The 18,401-nt window shown below is 37.5% G+C and overlaps 1 protein-coding gene across 2 annotated transcripts in view; it reads right to left on the reverse strand.

Annotated features, from left to right (window-relative positions):
* The window catches only part of LOC127654896 (dedicator of cytokinesis protein 9-like), a 145,080-nt gene extending 127,415 nt beyond the window's left edge, over positions 1–17,665 (reverse strand). For both annotated transcript variants that reach the window (XM_052142443.1, XM_052142442.1), the window contains exon 1: positions 17,293–17,665. In XM_052142443.1, coding sequence (XP_051998403.1) covers positions 17,293–17,409 — 117 coding nt within the window. In that variant the 5' untranslated portion in view covers positions 17,410–17,665. The remainder of the gene's footprint in view (positions 1–17,292) is intronic.
* Between the last annotated feature and the right edge of the window lie 736 nt (positions 17,666–18,401).

Genomic DNA, 18,401 nt, shown 5'->3' on the forward strand with positions numbered 1-18,401 from the left:
TTAACAAAAGTTGTCTGAAAATTTGTCAAATTAAATGTAAAGGCCATTTAAGCTTCATATCAAGTTGTGCTGTGTATTGCTAAGGTGGGCAAACCACATAACATCGGAGAGACATTGATTCTGCCAGCAGCCAAAGATGTGTTCCTTGATGGTAGGAGAGGATTTTGGTGCAGTTATCATTATGAGGACTCTCCATAGACATAATGATTTTTATATTGTACAAACTATAGGTTATATTCCCTAACCCTACCCACACAAAACACTTTCTGCATTTTAAGCTATTTAAATTATGGGAACACTAGAAATATCCTCATAATCCACATTTATAACATAATAACCTTGAAATGACCAGTGTGTAACCTAAAAAAATATTTCCTCGTAAACCCCCCCCCCCCCCACACACACACACACACACACACACACACACTTCTTATTAAACAATAAATATAAAAATTATGAATTAATGTCACACAATATGACAATATGTTCAGATGTGTTTCAGTAGGTGTTTGGGAGGTGTATGTTGTGTCACAAGGGAGGCACACTGTCTTTGAAAACCCCTGGTCTAAGGTATCAACAACTGGTGCTAAACTAGGGAGGGTTCATGACACTTAAACATAAATGTTGTGTTCCATCAAAATTATGTTAGACACCTGTGCCTTTTAAGGCAGTACGACATATTGATCAGACTGTATGCTTATCTCCCATATCTTCATTTTTCACATCAAATTAAATACATCAAGACTAATATTCAGACATCTAAAAGAGCAAAAACACCTTGTACAGAGGATGGAGGTGTTTTCATGATTTCATGCAGTCACAGGAAAACATGTAAACATAACCTTTAGAACTCAGTCCCTTAAGCCCCTATATTATCAGATTATACACACTTCCAGCACAGAATCAAACAGTAATCAAACATGGCACTAACAAGAGAAGGAGGAGTCTGTGTATTGAGGTAGGCTTACTTTCATTTTACATTCATTCAGTGAGATGCATAAGTTAAAATAATGTTCTAGGTTCAATACAAGTTAAGCGTGTATTATGGCATTACATCGATAACCAAAAAAAAAAATAGATTTATCTGGTTCCTCAGTTAAAATAAATGGTTCTAGTAATGAATTACATTGGAAGTGAATGGCACAATGCAATGAATGTTAAGATTTGAAAGTATCAAAAGTGAAAATATTAGATTAGTGTGACAGAATGGCTCATTGACCTTGTAGTACAAAGTAACACTCACTGAGCACATTATTAGGAACACTTTTTACACCTACATATTCATGAGATTAACTAACTAGCCAATCAGGTGGCAGCAATGTAATGCATACAATCATGCTGATACAGGTAAGGAGCTTCAGTTAATGTTCACATCAACCATCAGAAAGGGGAAATAATGTGATCTCAATTATTTCAATCGTGGCATGATTGTTGGTGTCAGATGGGCTGGTTCTATAACTGTTGATCTCCTGGGATTTTCATGTGCAACAGTCTCTAGAGTTTACTCAGAATGGTGCCAAAAACAAAAAAAGCATCTAGTGAGCATCAGTTCTGCGGATGAAAACACCTTGTTGGTGAGAGAGGTCAATACAGAACGGACAAACTGGTTTGAGCTGACAGAAAGGCTACGGTAACTCAGATAACCGCTCAGTACAATTGTGGCGAGTAGAACAGCATTTCAGAATGCACTACAAGGATACTAGAGAAGGATTATTGGATAGAGTATTTTAAATATGTAGAGAATTACAACGTAAACACGAAACTGGCAGAAGGTTAAAGTTCATCTGCCTAAAACAGTAGCCCTCCCAAAAGGATTTGGGCAATGTGACAGGGCGGAGGACGGGACCGGGTGTGTAGGATCACGACCCGGCCCCGCCCTCCGCCCTGCCACAGGCAACTTTACAGCTCCAATAATACAGAAGTGTTTAACTAATAATTAATTTAAGTAACAAAATATGACATTCACATTTCTGCTTTTAAAACCTCTGGAATTCATGCAACAGGCCTGCACAATTAATCGAAATAAAATTGAAATCACGATGAGACCTATAGTGTTGCGATCTAATTAATTAAATAAATAGTCTGCACGTACTGCTCACTTTAAGTTTACGTGTGCAGCTTTGTTCTGTTTGTATGGTATTGCACATTCTAAGAGGGAGCATGAGGCTCATGATACAGTGTTTTCAGTATTTTCAGAGTGGTACTCTTTATGCTCCACAAATCCATCTCGTGCTCAAGATTGACAGATGTGTTCAGAGTTCGGTTCAGTTTATACAGCTGTGAACTCTGCTACAACCAGACACTCTTAAGGTCTTCCAGCAGTTTTTCACCAAAAGCTTGGAAGTTTAACATATTGCAGTTCAAATTGCAACTGCAATATTTCTCAAAATAATTGCAATACACATTTTTGTCCAAATCACGCAGCCCTAAAGTGCAATCAACATGTGTGCTTGTTATGAGGGACAAAGTTGAAATTGTTGTCTGTAGTAATTGAGAGCATGCCACAGATCAATGGAGTTTAACTTTCATTGAACCCAGAACATTTCTTTAAGGCTTTTGTGTAGTGTCTTGTGCATGTTTAAATGTGTGTACGTTTGTTTGTGTATACATAAGGAAATGACTCCTGTACAGGTCTTTGTTTCATCCTGTCTGTGAGACTGTGAGATAGTCAGCAGAGGTGCTGGAGGGTGAATGATCACTCTCACGCTCACGGTCTATGTGAGTCAGAGCTGAACTCTTGTAGGGTGTGGATGTTGCTTCTAAGGATGTGAACGGTACCTGCATGTAATATTTGGTTAACTGCTGGGGTTTATGAACCACTATTCTAAAGGAGGTCAGGACTCTGGAATAAAGAACCTTTATTGCAATGGATATGCATCAAACACTAATCAAAATTGCAGGCAGTAAAATGTACAGGGAGCTATACCATTAGACTAAATAGCACAATAAACAGATCTACAAATGATAATATTCCTCACATTAAAAAAAATTACACTCAAACTGCCACTGCCTGCAGCATAGCATTCTTAAACAAAAAAATACATGATTTAAAGGCCAAACCTGATATGTGCCCTGTAGGGCAGGTTCACAATTCAGTGAGGCAGCAAAAGCTAGTATTGTCTTTAGAGATGCTACTCTGTAGTACTCTTATAATGCTGATACTGGGGAACAAATATCTGTAATTTCATATTTCAGAGTAAGAGTACACTAACATAATGATGTGGTTGCACATGTTGTGCATGGCACATCGAAGACCAACATATATCTACCCCATTGAGTTGCACTGTATGGATATATTCACATCATTGCTTTGTATGGGATCTCCAAAATATATTTTCTTGTGTTCCGCATAAGAAAGAAAGCCATACAACTTTGAGAAGGCATAAAAGTGAGAAAATGATGAGAGAAGGCGGCTCTGTACCACATGCAAATTTTGTGTAACAAAGCAATTTCGTAAATAATGTCACATATCAACAAAGTCTGGTACAATGTGAAGCTTTTCTGGCCAAGAACCACCCACTTATACAGGCAGAGCTTGTGTAACCACAATGTCAAGCAATCGATCATAATTTATTTAGTTTTTAAATGATTTTCAGGGGCTGGGAAATTTGAAATTGATGACACCACAATAATAGACTGGTGTAGAAAAAACATGTTCAAATAATGCCACAGTAGTCCTTGTTTGTGAATTTATCTTTAGAAAAACAGAAGAAAATATAGCTGCAAGCAGCAATGCGGATTCCTCCTCAAAATGGCAAATCATTTAAAATTGATCAGTAGATGGTTGGGGATAAACCCTCCAAATTAAGGAATTCAAAAAAACATGTCTTTGTCTGAATCCTAAACTAAACATTTTCAATGTACAGGAAAATCCATACAGGACCTTATGGATCCTTGAGGCTTTTTTGTTCCCAATGAGAAATGAGGCATGTATACCAAGTTTCAGAAGAATTGGACAAATGGCGTGGAAATGGTATCACTTTGAAAATATGTTTTTGGGGCGTGGCCTGTAGCGCCACCTATGGTCGAATGTGGGCCATTCTTGGTTTGTGGGTTCCTGTCGGCCTGTAGAATCAATGTACCAAATTAGAAAATGTTTGACCAGAAAATGGGAACTTTGGAGTGGCCTGCAGCGCTCCCTAGGGGCAAATGTGGGCCATTCTTGGTTTGTGGGTTCCTGTCGGCCTGTAGAATCAATGTACCAAATTAGAAAATGTTTGACCAGAAAATGGGACTTTTGGGAATTACCTATAGCGCCCCCTAATGGCGAATGTTGGCCATTCTTGGTTTGTGGGTTCCTGTTGCCCTGTAGTATCATTGAACCAAATTAGAACATTTTTGACCAGAAAACGGGAATTTCAGCTTGGCCTGTAGCGCCTCCTAGTGGCGAATGTGGACCATTCTTGGTTTGGGGGTACCCGTTGGCATGGAGTATCAATGTGCCAATTTAGAAAATTTTTGACCAGTGACTTTTTGAGCTATTGGGGCTCAAGGAGAAGAAGAATAATAATAATAATAATAATAATAATAATAATAATAATAATACTGACAAATACAATAGATTCCCTCCTTACGGAGGAATCTAATAATAATAAAACCGTCAAATACAATAGATTCCCTCCTTACGGAGGAATCTAATTAGTGCAAATGTATAGACTAGTGATCAGAATTGTCCATCCAAAAGTTGTAAGTACTGATGTTTTCACAAACATGACTGGAAAAAGACTGGAATGTAGGCCTACAGTTCTACTCGTGGTTATCTAGTTTATTTGCTGCAAAGTACCATAAACAAAACTCTAAGTATCTTAGTTTCAAAGATGTCACCAAGCAGGTAAACTTTTGCCAAATCTTCCTCACAAGAGACGGGGAGGAATAATCCTGGCTTAAGACTGTATTTCTGAAACAAGTCTAAACTAAACCCTTGCCAGGTCTTGCACAATAAAATATTTCTGAGGGAAATCCACATACTTCAACAGCGCCAAACCACCAGACAGTCAGCAAGACTGATTTTGTCGGTAATCTTTCACTCGTAAAACGAAATGAGTGAGTGAATTCAGACATTGACGTATACACATTGCGCCGGAGAGAGCGCTGAAGCGCTATATTTAACAGAAACAACTTATTCACTTCTGTACTTTATCTTACAGAGCCAGCTATCTTATCTAGAATATCTACACATGTTAAATATATTAATCTCATGCATTGACAGCTGAATGCTAAAATATCCATGCAGTAAACCAGAATAAACATGTTTGCATAACAGTAGAGGTGTGAAATTGTTTGTCTAACAAATTTGTTTCACATTTACTCTTTATGGTCTTACTACAAGGGTTTTAAATTTAACATGTTCATTTATTCTGATGTTTTATATGAAAAATATAACTGTTGCAGCGCAACAGTCAATGTGGCCGTCTAGCACAGGTTTACATAGGAAAACAATCACAAAAAGCATATACAAACATCTTAAATAAAGAATGTTAAGTAGTTTATATGTGCGTCATAGAGAATAGTGTCGACATTACCATTTTCATTAACAAGCATTAATGCCTAAACTCAAACAGAAGTTTGAGTTCAATATTCAATTTTGTATAATGATTAAAAGTTATTCTGCTGTACACAAATGGATCAGTTTAAAGTTAAGACCTTTAAAACACCTCTAGACATAAAATGTGACAATGTATTTCAGAAAAATTATGTCTTTGAAAACCTTTAATGCTCCAAGATCAAAGAAAGATAGAGGATAGAAATTAGGCTAAATGGAATTTTAACAACTGCCCTTCCCCTTATTCAAATCAGTCACACCCATTTTTTCTGTTGTGTGTTGTACCTACTTAACAAATAGTAGTTCATTAAGAAATCAGGTTAATTTCACCCCCAAATCCCATTGTGTTACATTGTGATATAATTTGAATGGCAATTTAGCACATTTTCCTCCACAATTGTAATTAGGGCAATGCGTTAGGATGCTTAATTTTTAATGATACAGCAATGAAAACCTGACACAATCATTTCATTTCATTTCAAAATAAAAGGCAGTACAACAAATACTACCACGATGTACACATTCTTTAAATTTAAGTGCTGCATATTTTTGGTTTATGGTAATGAGTATAAGGTGGATAAATGCACTAATATTATTCTATTTGTTTCCATGTCTCAATCTCGTGATTCATATCCCAAAACTGGCCAGATCCAGCTACGTCCCTGCTTGATGTCGGACTCCACTTCTAGATGTCGATGAGTGATGACGACAAACTACAGCTGGTGCTAGCCAGACATTACTTTTTTTTTTTTATACTTCTGAGGATGAACTGATTCCAACTGTAAGACATTGGATAATTCATACACCACTGCCTGAACATTGGACTTAGGATGGACCCCAACGAACCTCACTGAAATGACCTGCAGGTTGAACTGTGATGCAGCTCATTGATCTCGGCTTGGAATGTGCACGAGTATTCGAATATTCGTTCTGCAACAATTATTTTAATAGTAAAAATACTATTCGAATTTCACAAAGTTTTGCTTTGCTGGCCATATTAACAGTGAGATGCACGTTAAATCCTGAACACACAAACTAAAACTGCCAGTTATAACAGAATGCACTGGGTGGCGCTGTTGAGTGTGGACACATGTTGATCACATTTGTTGAGCAAACGGTTCTCGCACTCAGTATGTTCAGATGGACACCAGAAGCGGGTTATTGTGAGAATGTGGCTAACTGTGAGAATGCTAGGTTCCTGTTTAAATGTACTGGATAAGCGGTGTACACTTAAGTCTCATATTTGTGCAGCTCATCAGAAAGCAGCGTCCCCGTAGAAATGTAATCCCCATGACGCTTCTGTAAACAACAAACATGGCATCCAAGGAAGACTTTGCTAGCTGAAGTAAGGGACATTCCATCATTTAATCTGGAGTGTATAAATAGAGTATAGTTTACTGAACGTGGGTTTATGCTTGTTTTTCCTCAACAAAAACATGACTTGAGATACAATATAAACATGATAACTAGTATATGCCGAGTGTCCTGTACGTTAACTTAGTTAGCGGTTTCTTTTTCTTCACTTTGCGAGCTCTTCACTGTGAGCTTTAATGCTTTCATTATAATCTTTGTTTGTTTTCACGCATTGCTTGTTTAAATATATATATAAATATATATATATATATATATATATATATATATATATATTTTTTTTTTTTAAACACTGGACCTTAACACTTACTTAATTTACTAATTTAATTGCACTGCACATAAAAACTAACATTGGCATTATATCTATGTTGTTTAGCCAGAGGGGAACTGGCCCTCACAGTGAGTCTGGTTTCTCCCAAGGTTATTTTTCTAATCTTATCTTACGGAGTTTTGTGTTCCTTGTCACAGTCGCCTTCAGCTAAATACAATTATTACTTAATTTCTATACATATTTTACACTCATTGTATCAAACTACACATTGATCACTCTAAGAGTTTATAGATATTACGGTTTCATTTTCTGTTAATCAATGATTTTCTGTAAAGCTTTCTGTGTGCTGTGAAAAGCTCTATACAAATAAAAATGACTTGACTGTCATAAAATAATGACACAAATCCCAAAAATATGAACGGTCGTAAAAAGGTTTCATTTTCATCATGCAAAATACTTCTTATATATCTTTGTTTTTATTTCTGGTGAAATATGACCTAGACATGTTCACAACAGGTTTAGTGAGATATAACAAACAAAACCGCATGCACACACGCTCAGTCACTAACTGTGGTTTGATACCAACATAAAGAATGGCTAGACTAAACCACATTTAAATACTACATCTTCATACAATAAATGATATAGTTATTCTGTCAAGTAAACACACACACACACACACACACACACACACACACACACACACTTTCATGTGTGGAGAGTGTAAAATCTGTAAGCTATTAAACAAATATGATTCCCATATTAAAGAAAGAAATCATGTTTATTTATATAGGCATCCAAAAAAATTATATGCTTGATATATTCAAATATATACAGATGCAGCATATGATATTATGCTGATATTCAGATTTATAAACATGATTTGAATAATTCACAATTTTAGTGTTCATTTCTCCAAAATCAAACCTTTTGAATCGTTTGTGTGAATAGCTAAAATTTGAGAATATTATGTTATTCTATTCATATAATGTTATACTATATAATGCTTTTTATATCATTTGGAAACTTAAGTCCCACTTAAAAATGTCTGAATGTCATTACAGTAGATATGTTGTGTTATATACTGCAAAGACCATTCATGTATTGAGTTTCGAAACTTTTGGGGCCACTCTTATGTGCATTTTTTATGTGCAATCTGCTCGTTTTTATTAAAGCAGATTTAGTAGTGGAGTCAATTTTGGCCTGTAATACTGTACATATTATACCCTGACCCCTAAACAATGTAGAATAAAATCCATCACATGCTTGGGCTATAAGAGGCTTAATGCAATCTTAACCTTACCATGCTCCTCAATATTAGAAACAATCTCTTTGTGTCTGTGCTGTCCCTGCCAGCACTGAAGACCAGCTTTACCTACAGCTCTTATCTGTGTCTTTGGGCAGCTGTAATGTGATCGGTGTGTGTTTATGAGGAAGGAAATGCCTTGGAGGAGGTCATTCTAACAGTACTGTTTTAACGCTGGCAGAGGCAACCAGGATGAACAACCCTCGTCCTGCCCATCTGGCTCCCACCATTAACAGCATCACACAGACAATAGAACAGCAACACACTGCTGTTTAGATGTCATAAATACGTGCTGTGTGGACAAACAGCCAAGTACATCAACATCAATGTCAGTTCTACAACAGATCCGCTACATATCACTACAAAATGTTTTGCTGCTTGTTCTAGTTACTTAATTAAAATAAACTAAAGCAACACACGTCTTGAACATTTTGTCACAACTGAGTTCTAGCCATTTGTAAAATGGTAGTATGGCCGGGGGATTTTCCTTTCACAGCATGCTTTGCATGGGACTTTATAGGGAGACATTAATTAAGTGCCATTTATGTGATTTGTGTAACATGAGAATAGGAGGAGTTTTGTTAATGTTTAATGTTCTGTTATATTGGTATTTAAAGAGTGGCTGAAGATTGGTGCTTGTGCTTAGGTTGAGGTTCACTTTCAATTACAAATCCTACTTCACTACTTCGTTTGAGTGGTGATTGGCTTTAATTCAATAGTTGCTTTTAAATTGACAGTGCAATGGTTTCACTGTGCTTACACTAGTTCACCTGGCATATTCTAATGATTAATAAAATAATCAGTGACTATTTACACCCAGGTGTAAATAACACCTGCCACACACATCTATTTGCACCTCAATAGTCTATTGGAAACATAGAAATTTACGACAACCTGCATTATGAGTGCCACTTCAGTGGTGTGGGTCATAACGCCGGTGAGAATGTAACATTGACCACGGATTGATTCTGCATTTAACACACTCTCTATTCTTTTTCCCGTCTCCACTCTTAATTTTCTTTAATACTGCTTATAATAATACATAATAATTAATATAAAAGGAAGTTTTATTATAGTAATATTGTAGTAACCATGTTTTAGGCAGAAACAATAGATTTGATGGAATTAACAATGGTGTTACTACAGTAATATGATGTTTATATAGTAACCATGTTTAATTTTGTGTTTACTATGATTTTACTACAAATTACCAGGGTGACACTATGGTTACTGTAGTAAACACATAGTTAATTTTTGTAAGGGAAGGTTAGGATTAGAAGTAGGGGTTGGTGTATCTGTGGGACTCAAACACAAACACACTGCAGTGATGCCCCTATACCGTTAATATTTCATTAGGGGTGAAAATAGTATCTGCCACTATTAGCACCGGGGTACAAACAGCATCTAACATTATTTGTACCAGGGATGGTGTGCAAAAAAAAAGGCACTCTGGAAACACGCACCTCGTTTACTCACATGTGGGGAAAAGAGGAATTGGGTGAGGACCGTGACAGGGCATCAGTGAAGTGTGTTTCAGTGCTAGAGAAAAATATTCAAGAATACAGCACAGAAAGATCAGATATGATGTAACCAGCACTGTTTCTTTGTCACTCTGCTCACTAGAGACGATGAGAGGGCGTAACCGTCGTCATGATGTCTTGCAGTCAAGATGGAATCAATCTGGGATCCGGAACGCGGTGACCTGCATAGCGTGGGCCATAGCAACTTCATTCAGTCTGCGTATCCACTGACGAGGAAGAAATCCACAAAAAGTCACTCCCAACGTTAGGGAACCGCTTGCCCCGCACTGCTATCAATTTTACAATCCACCTCACGAGCTTGACGCTCGGCTTCCGTAGGAAGGAATTGAAAGCGCTTGCTCACATTCGCTCACTACGCACCAGTGGAAACATATGCTAAGAAAGCCAAACATTAGTAAATTGAGTTTGACGAACCTAATTGAATTAAAACTACTCTAGTACATTAATTTGACATAATACAACATAATTATGTTGGCTCAAAGAAATTAACTTAATCTGAATGAAGAACATTACATTTCTTGTAAAACTTTTCAATAATTCAATTAAGGGTGATGACTTTTGAGTGCATCCAGAAACACTGGCATTCCTAGTAAGTAAACTGTAGAGCCTTAAGCCTTAGCTATTCTAACTTCCACGAGACTGAGCCATAGATTAGCTCTTTCCAAAACACTGCACCGATACCATTGAGCCAGGAGAGGGATAAAGTGGGAGCCAGGTGAACAGATCACGGACGACTTTAATTAGACACATTTTTCCTTGGACACAACACAAAACTGCTTTTCAGCGTGCACACACACACACACACACACAGCTCTCTGTGTCGCTCACACTGTTGGCCTTCCTGGACCAACGCAGAATGCACATGTTCATCGGTTGCATGTATTTCTCTCTCACTGGCATCTCGGATCCCTCTCTCGGCTGAGAGCCACGCCCTCCTCATCACACACCATTGTCCGATTCCGACCGGGGTACCATCCGGCCTTTATGGAGGGGAGATGTTGCCCTTCAGGCCGTCCCTCAGCCGGATGGTCTTCCCCACCTACTGGAAACATAAGCAGCCCGAGAGGAGAGAGCGGGAGAGACAGAGAGATGCATGCAGCCAGTGAATGTGTGCATTATGCATTGGGCCAACAGTGTGAGCGACACACAGAGCTGTGTGTGCAGAAAATCAGTTTTATGTTGTGTCCAAGTGAAATTGTCTAATTAAAATCTTCCGTGAACTGTTCACCCGGCTCCCGCTTTATCCCTCTCCCGGCTGATTGGGGTAATTCAGCGCCAGGCATCCATCCTTACGGCTTGGCCATGCCCTCCTTGTCACAATGGCATTGAGCCTCAATAATTCGCTGCAAATACAACACTATGATAACATGCAAAATTACTGACAGGCAGAAAGCTGCAGAGACCGCAGCCCATGGACACATTTTTGTTTGTGGTTTTCAAAGTCTAGAGCTGTCAATGAGACTGGTGAGATATCTCACGGCACTCATTTTATTAATATCTTTCAGGGAGTAGGACAATTTTCTGCATACCTTTCAATGAAGAAGAAAAAAAAAAGAAAAAAAAGAACTTGAAATATCAAGATTTGGACTCATAACTCATGCTCCTTGAACTTATTTATCTTAAAAATACATAGACTTAATATTTTAAGTGTTAATAACTCAAGCTATTGAGTACAAAATGAGGCTATATTTAATACTCATAATCCATTGGGCTTGGATTATTTAATTATGTTACCTTGGTCAAAGGGAACAAATAGTTGTTATTAGAGGTCAACCAATATATTGGTTTTGCCTATTAATCGGCACTGATAACAGATTTCTGGAACTATCGGTTATAGACAAAGATCCACAGCGATAGTTTTTCCCCCGTTGCGTTCAGTGCTGGAGCGGCTGGGAAGGGTCCGCTGTCGTTATACAGTATGAGAGCTTCACTGATGCCTTGTGGTGTTTGTTTTGACATGAGAGACTACACTTCGCATGGAGCGGAACACTTCAAATGCAGATTTAGGTATGTATACAGTACATCTTGTCATACTTTGTAAAATCCACTATCGGTCGACCTCTATTTTTTATTAAGAATTCATAGAGGTTTTAGGTCTTTTATTGTATTATTTATGTTGTTGCAAATAGTTGTTTCGTGTCAGTCACAGTTCGAGTGATCGTGTCCCTTTGGTCAAGTTGGACCCGTTAACTCTAACTTAGTTCTCCATGTGCATGTGCTACTGAAGAATAAGCATATACTGTATGCATTTCTGTGGAGGATTAAAAAAAAATTAATGATTCACCTAAAATCATTTATAATCTTTTTCAAAGAGCTGTATTACTGTAAGATCTAAATTGGATTAAATTCAATAGAAATTATTAAGAAACAACAATGCTTAAAAAGCAAATTGGAGTTCAGCCTATCTAGTAACATTAACTTAAATAGTCAAGTTAATTCTGTATGAACACCAAGCTAATTGAACTTAAATTACACAAGATTTGAAGACTTGTAAAGACCTTTACTCTGTTAAATTGAGGGAACGAATTTACTCAATCAAATGAGAAGTCAACTTTTTAGGGTTTTCAGTGTAGTAATTTAACAGATACTTTTATCCAAAGAAACTTCTTGTACACTTATTACAGGGTCAAGCCCCCTGAAGACATCTGGGGTTAGGGCTCAATGGTGATAAATCTGGACTCACTCCTTGAGGGCTTGTACCATGAGGTGGTGTGTTACAACACACCACCTCATTACTCATGATTTATTTAACTATTTAAGCTCCAAGAAAGTACATGGACACATAAAAATGTTTGAAATGCATTGCATTAGATAACCAAATATCAGCCCAAGTGGCATCTGCATGCCAGACCTTTTCTCAGAACTAACTTCACTTTTCAGATGAGCCAGATTTAGAATGTGATTTTAGTGATGTCCGAAGTCAGTTCCCTCATAAGTATCCCATCACCACACCACAGGTGTAGTTCAGCACATTAACTATGAACATGTTCCACAAATGTTTGGCAACCAGAAAGTGTCACAATACTTTTTAGGGCCACTGTATGTTGTATATAATTCTAGATGTACTCCTGAATAAATCAAGATTATCAACATCAAGACAATCTGATCTTTCACAGGTTTCTGCTTGTTTTCACAGGTTAGGGTTTGGTGGAGGAGCTACATTTAATGTGTTGGTGATGTCATAAGACAAGCTGGTGTGGGTGTGTGTTGGAGGAGTCAATATGTGTAGATTTATTACTGTTCAAGGGCCCAAAGGGAGGGGCAAAGAAAAAACCTGGATGATTTCAGCACATTCCAAATACATACCAGCTTATGATAACATCACGTATTTGATGTGCCAACACAATTTAAAATCTATTCACAATACACAGAGTTCATTTCGTGGTAGTATTTTTTTATCAGATCTGCTTACGTAATGATGATTTCAGACTACATAAACTCAAAATATTTGCTTCAGGTTTTAAACTGCTGGTGGTAAACAACTCTCTTGGAAAAGTTTTGTTTTCCAAAGCCACTATAAGCGCCCAATGCTGACCTGAACAAAGTCCATGATTAGTCAAAAACTTAAGTCCAGCCTGAATCATGAATCAACTTGCATTAGGAAAATGCACAATTTAAAATTGTTTGCAATATTTACACACTGCTTCTCATTTTGAATTCAACTTAAACACAAAATATAACATAAAACCTCATCCTCTCTCAAACATCTGACAGAGGATGAAATTTATGCCACTGTCTGCCACACAGAGCAGAGTGGGTTAGACTGAATCAAACTGAACAGCTGATACTAGATGAAGAATATGAATGAAAAACATATTTACACGCCTAAACACATATCTGTGAATCTCCCTCAAGCTGAACACAGAATACATTTGTGTCCAGAGGACTGTCAGAGCATAAACCAAACAAATGTGCCACAATCTCTCCATTATACTACAAACACAGAGTCGCATTTCACACTGTACTTACATGTTTCATGCAGGAATGTAAGTGTGTGAGTGGAGTTCAGTTCCTGGCCCACCACATAAGCATAAATGTCCTGCCTGCCCTATTTACTGGTAATTCTGACCCAAAACACAATGATAAATCTGCTCTTGGTAAAGAAAAACATACCAAAACAAAATTCTCAACCGTTTTTCATAGTCGTGTTATTTTTTAAAAGTAGCGATTTGATGATGTCAGGTAAACACACACACACATCCCAAAACATCCAAAAACATTTTTTTAGAAATTAACTAAGAAGCAAACTTGCATTTGTTAGTTTAGGATTATGCTTAATTCAATTGTGTGAGAATGATAAACTTAAATAAATAAGCTATATTCTCTAAGAAGTCTTAATATACAGTTGTGGCCAAAAATATTGGCACCCTTGGTAAATATGAGCAAAGTAGTCTGTGAAAAATATGTCTCTAGTTTATCCTTTTGATTTATCACAAAAATCAAACCTTTAATTAAAGCAAACTAATTGAAATGGGGGGAAATCTCCTAATTAAATATTTCTCCAAAACACCCCAAGAAATTATTATGATTAAAATATATTCCCATTCATATTTAAAAATGTTTAGTACACCTGGGTGACTAGGAACATGAAATTGTTCAGCCATGACTTCCTGTTTCACAGGGGTATAAATATTAGGAAACACACAGGCAAAATTCCCTTTGTCATCCATCACAATGGGTAAGACCAAATAATACTGATATGGTGTGCGGCAAAATATTGTTGAGCTTCACAAAGAGGAAAGTGACTAAAGCATTTCCACCATCAGTGCAATAATTAAGAAGTTCCAATAAACTGGACGTGTTGAGAATCGGCCTGGACGAGGACATGCGTTTATACTGACTCTACACACGGTCCTCCAAGGACCACAGCTGGAAAACTGCAGAAATAAGTTGGGTCTTGGGGTCAGAAAGATTCCAAAACTACAACCAGACATCACCTACATCACCACAAATTCTTTGAAAAGGTTTCAAGAAAAAAAGCCTCTGCTCTCATCCAACAACAAACTCAAGAAACTTCAGTTTCCAGACACTACTGAAACTTCAAATGGGACAGGGTTCTTGGTCAGACAAAACAAAAATAAAGCTTTTTGGCGCACAAAGAGAGGTAGCCATATGGAAAAGTACTCCAAGCCCATGGTTGAATATGATGTATGTTTAATGTTGTGGGGTTGTTTTTATGCTAGAGGTCCTGGGCATCTTGTTCAGATACATGGCATCATGAACTCTATCAAATACCAACAGATTAAAAATCAAAACCTGACTGCCTCTGCCAGAAAGCTTCAAATGGGCTGTGGCCGGATCTTCCAGCAGGACAATGATCCAAAACAAACATCAAAATCAACGCAATAATGATTCACTGACCACAAAATCATGGTTCTGCCATGGCCATCCCAGTCCACTGACCTGAACCCCATAGAACACCTGTGGGGTGAACTGTAGAGGAGAGTCCACCAGCACATAATGAACATTATGATTATTATTACAGTGCTTAACAGTAAGTATGGCCTTTGGCCAGTGTGAGTTTTGGTACAGTTGATGGAACTGTCACTACCTTGTTGGTCATGTGCTGTGTTGCCGGGACCTCGGATTTTGAAGGATCTAACCCTAACCCATCAAGGCCGCATGATGAATTGAAATAAGATTGAAATCGCCATTTTTCAATGGTATGGTTGACATTTTCGTGGAATTGCCCAGCAGCATCTTTTCACATGCAACATGTAGGCTTCAGCGTTTTTGTCTTCTATTTTCTCGTACTGTACACGTACACAGTAGTGTCACGTGTCTGGATGGCAATATGCCTATGGTAATATGTTAATGAGTTTAAGCATAGTAAAAACAGGTGTGGTTTGCTCCATATATGGTTATTTCAGGGGAGGAGACCGGGTGGGGAATAAGGCATATGCACGTAAGCACAATCCTCATCTAACTGGGATAAATGAAAGTTTGCGCAGGTTAAGGCGCAATTATAAATTTGAAAACTTTTGTGCATACACAAAATCGGACTTGGGTGCATGCGCATACTTTTAGTATGAAATCTATGCCAACTTTAAGTACATGAGCCCCGAGGTGTCTTGAAATGAGTTTTAAAAAGTTTAAGTTGTTTTAACTGGACACAGCATAGTAAAAATTGTGCAACCCTGCATGACATGCTAAAAAAAAAAAAACTGCAAGATGTGGTGAAATTCCCTTTCAAGGCAAGTCAAAGTACAGCTCCTATTAACCTGGATGGAGAAAGACAGAAATCTCCAAAGTGTTTGGTCAAGATTATGTTCAAACTAAATTTTTCAAATCGGCAGTATAATCTGACAACAATGGAATCACAAATTGTGACACAATACAAGTAGTAAGCCTCTGGCTAAAAAGTCTGATGCAGTGCTATGGTCAAAGAAGTTTGTCAAGTGCTTATTTATTTAGAGAAACAACGGGAAAGCAGTGCAGATAAAACAAAAGTGTTTGAACGAGAGAAAAAAAGCCCCTTTAGCTTTGTATTGGAACACTTTAAATGCATTGCTTACTGCATAGTACACACTAAATAATACTACCCATTATGCGTATATTATGCAATGCTAAATTTTTAAAAGGTTTAGGCTACTTTGTTGTCACGCGACCTATGTATGTTGCATGTTTACTTATGTTGTAAATCAAATTATTTTTGTGACATTTTCTTACTGAATTTTGGGCACGTATGTCTGTGTAAAAACTTTTGGCAGTCTGATCAAAACTTGAGTCAAGGAAAAAAGGTTTTAAAAAAAGGTTACAAATAAGAGCTGATATTACCGGTTCACATTACAATGCTGGATACAATAATATGTGCAGTGTGTTCTATTGCGTACATTGTGATTTGGCCAATTTGCATAGTTTACATACAGCAGAAATATATTCAAATAGAATAGAATAGAATCCATCAGTCTGGCTGTCTTTACTATACAAAAACAATCAATGCGAAGAGCACATTTCTATAAGTTTTGAAAATTAAATCACAGCACACATCTCTAAAGCATGTATGTAGTTTGCAGATATAGTCAATGTTGACCTAAAACCAAAAGTCAAAATGGCATACTAATAATGAGGATTCACTTTTACAGTATCTAAAATGTCACTTATTTACAGGGTTAGTCCCCGTGGAGTAATCTGTGGTTAAGCATCTTACTTAAGGGCACAATGTTGATAGTTCACTGGTCAGCGCAGCAGGGATTCAAGCCCATAAACTTTGGGTTAGAAGTCCAATTCGTTCACCAGCGTACAGATATGCAGAACTTACCATAAACACCGACGTCCTGACCGCCTCCGACACGCTCTGTCGCAGCTCCGCCGCCGTGCCCGGTTTACTGAGACCGCGGGTGAATTTACGCGTCTCCGCATGAACCATGAATGACATTTCTGACAATAAACGTTCATTAAATTCCACAAGAAAGTTAAATAAATAAAGTTAAAACATTCAAAGTCAGTTTTATCCGCTGTCCCGACTAGAAACCCGCACCTTTGCAAGAGCTTCTGCTTGTCCAGCCATAAAATATCATTTTAAAATGCATGTGACAGATCCTTTAGTCCATGTTTCCAGTACTTTAGTTTCTCCGGGAAGTTTTGGCGGTCTAAATGGAGCACTTTCCCGTGCTGTCATGGTTCCATGTCCGTTTGTGTTTATCGGTAGGTTCAACACGCTGCGGCAGGAATCATGCGTAATCGTCGAGTTTAAAATTCCTCCCCTCTTCAGAATCCTACTACGGCGAAGGATTGCTTGTTTATATTCATGAGCTAAACCATCGATAGGAAGGTTACCAAAGACGTCTTCAAATCGTATTAATATTCATGAAATCATATTAATATTCATGAAACAAGCCTTTGCAATTGGAGGATTGGGCTCTACCTCACCATGACAATTCTTACTTAGCCAAGCCTTCGCCATAGTATTTTTAGTTAATAATTATCTAATGACAATTCTTATTTAGCCAAGCCTTCGCCATAGTATTTTTAGTTAATAATTATCTAATGACAATTCTTACTTAGCCAAGCCTTCGCCATAGTATTTTTAGTTAATAATTATCTAATCAAATAGCCTACTTGCGTAAACTACAAAATATTTAGGGATATACATTATTTAATTAGCCAAAAAACATTTAGACCTTAAAATGCCTTAATAATTTCACTTGTAGACATCAAAGGAATCTCTTTTCAAGGCAATAAAAAAGTAGGCTACCTCAGCGAGGGGGAGATACTGTTGAAATCTCATTAGAGGTCGGCATTACTCGCCAAGAGAGTGTGAGGAAATCCTCTCTAGTAAACAGCACCAGCTGGCCAGTCTAATGCACTAAATAGTTTCTAACTCTCTTATATAAATATTTATGAATATTAATTTTCACCATATGCCAT

This window comes from Xyrauchen texanus, chromosome 14 (assembly GCF_025860055.1).
Source record: "Xyrauchen texanus isolate HMW12.3.18 chromosome 14, RBS_HiC_50CHRs, whole genome shotgun sequence".
Classification (NCBI taxonomy): Eukaryota; Metazoa; Chordata; class Actinopteri; order Cypriniformes; family Catostomidae; genus Xyrauchen; species Xyrauchen texanus.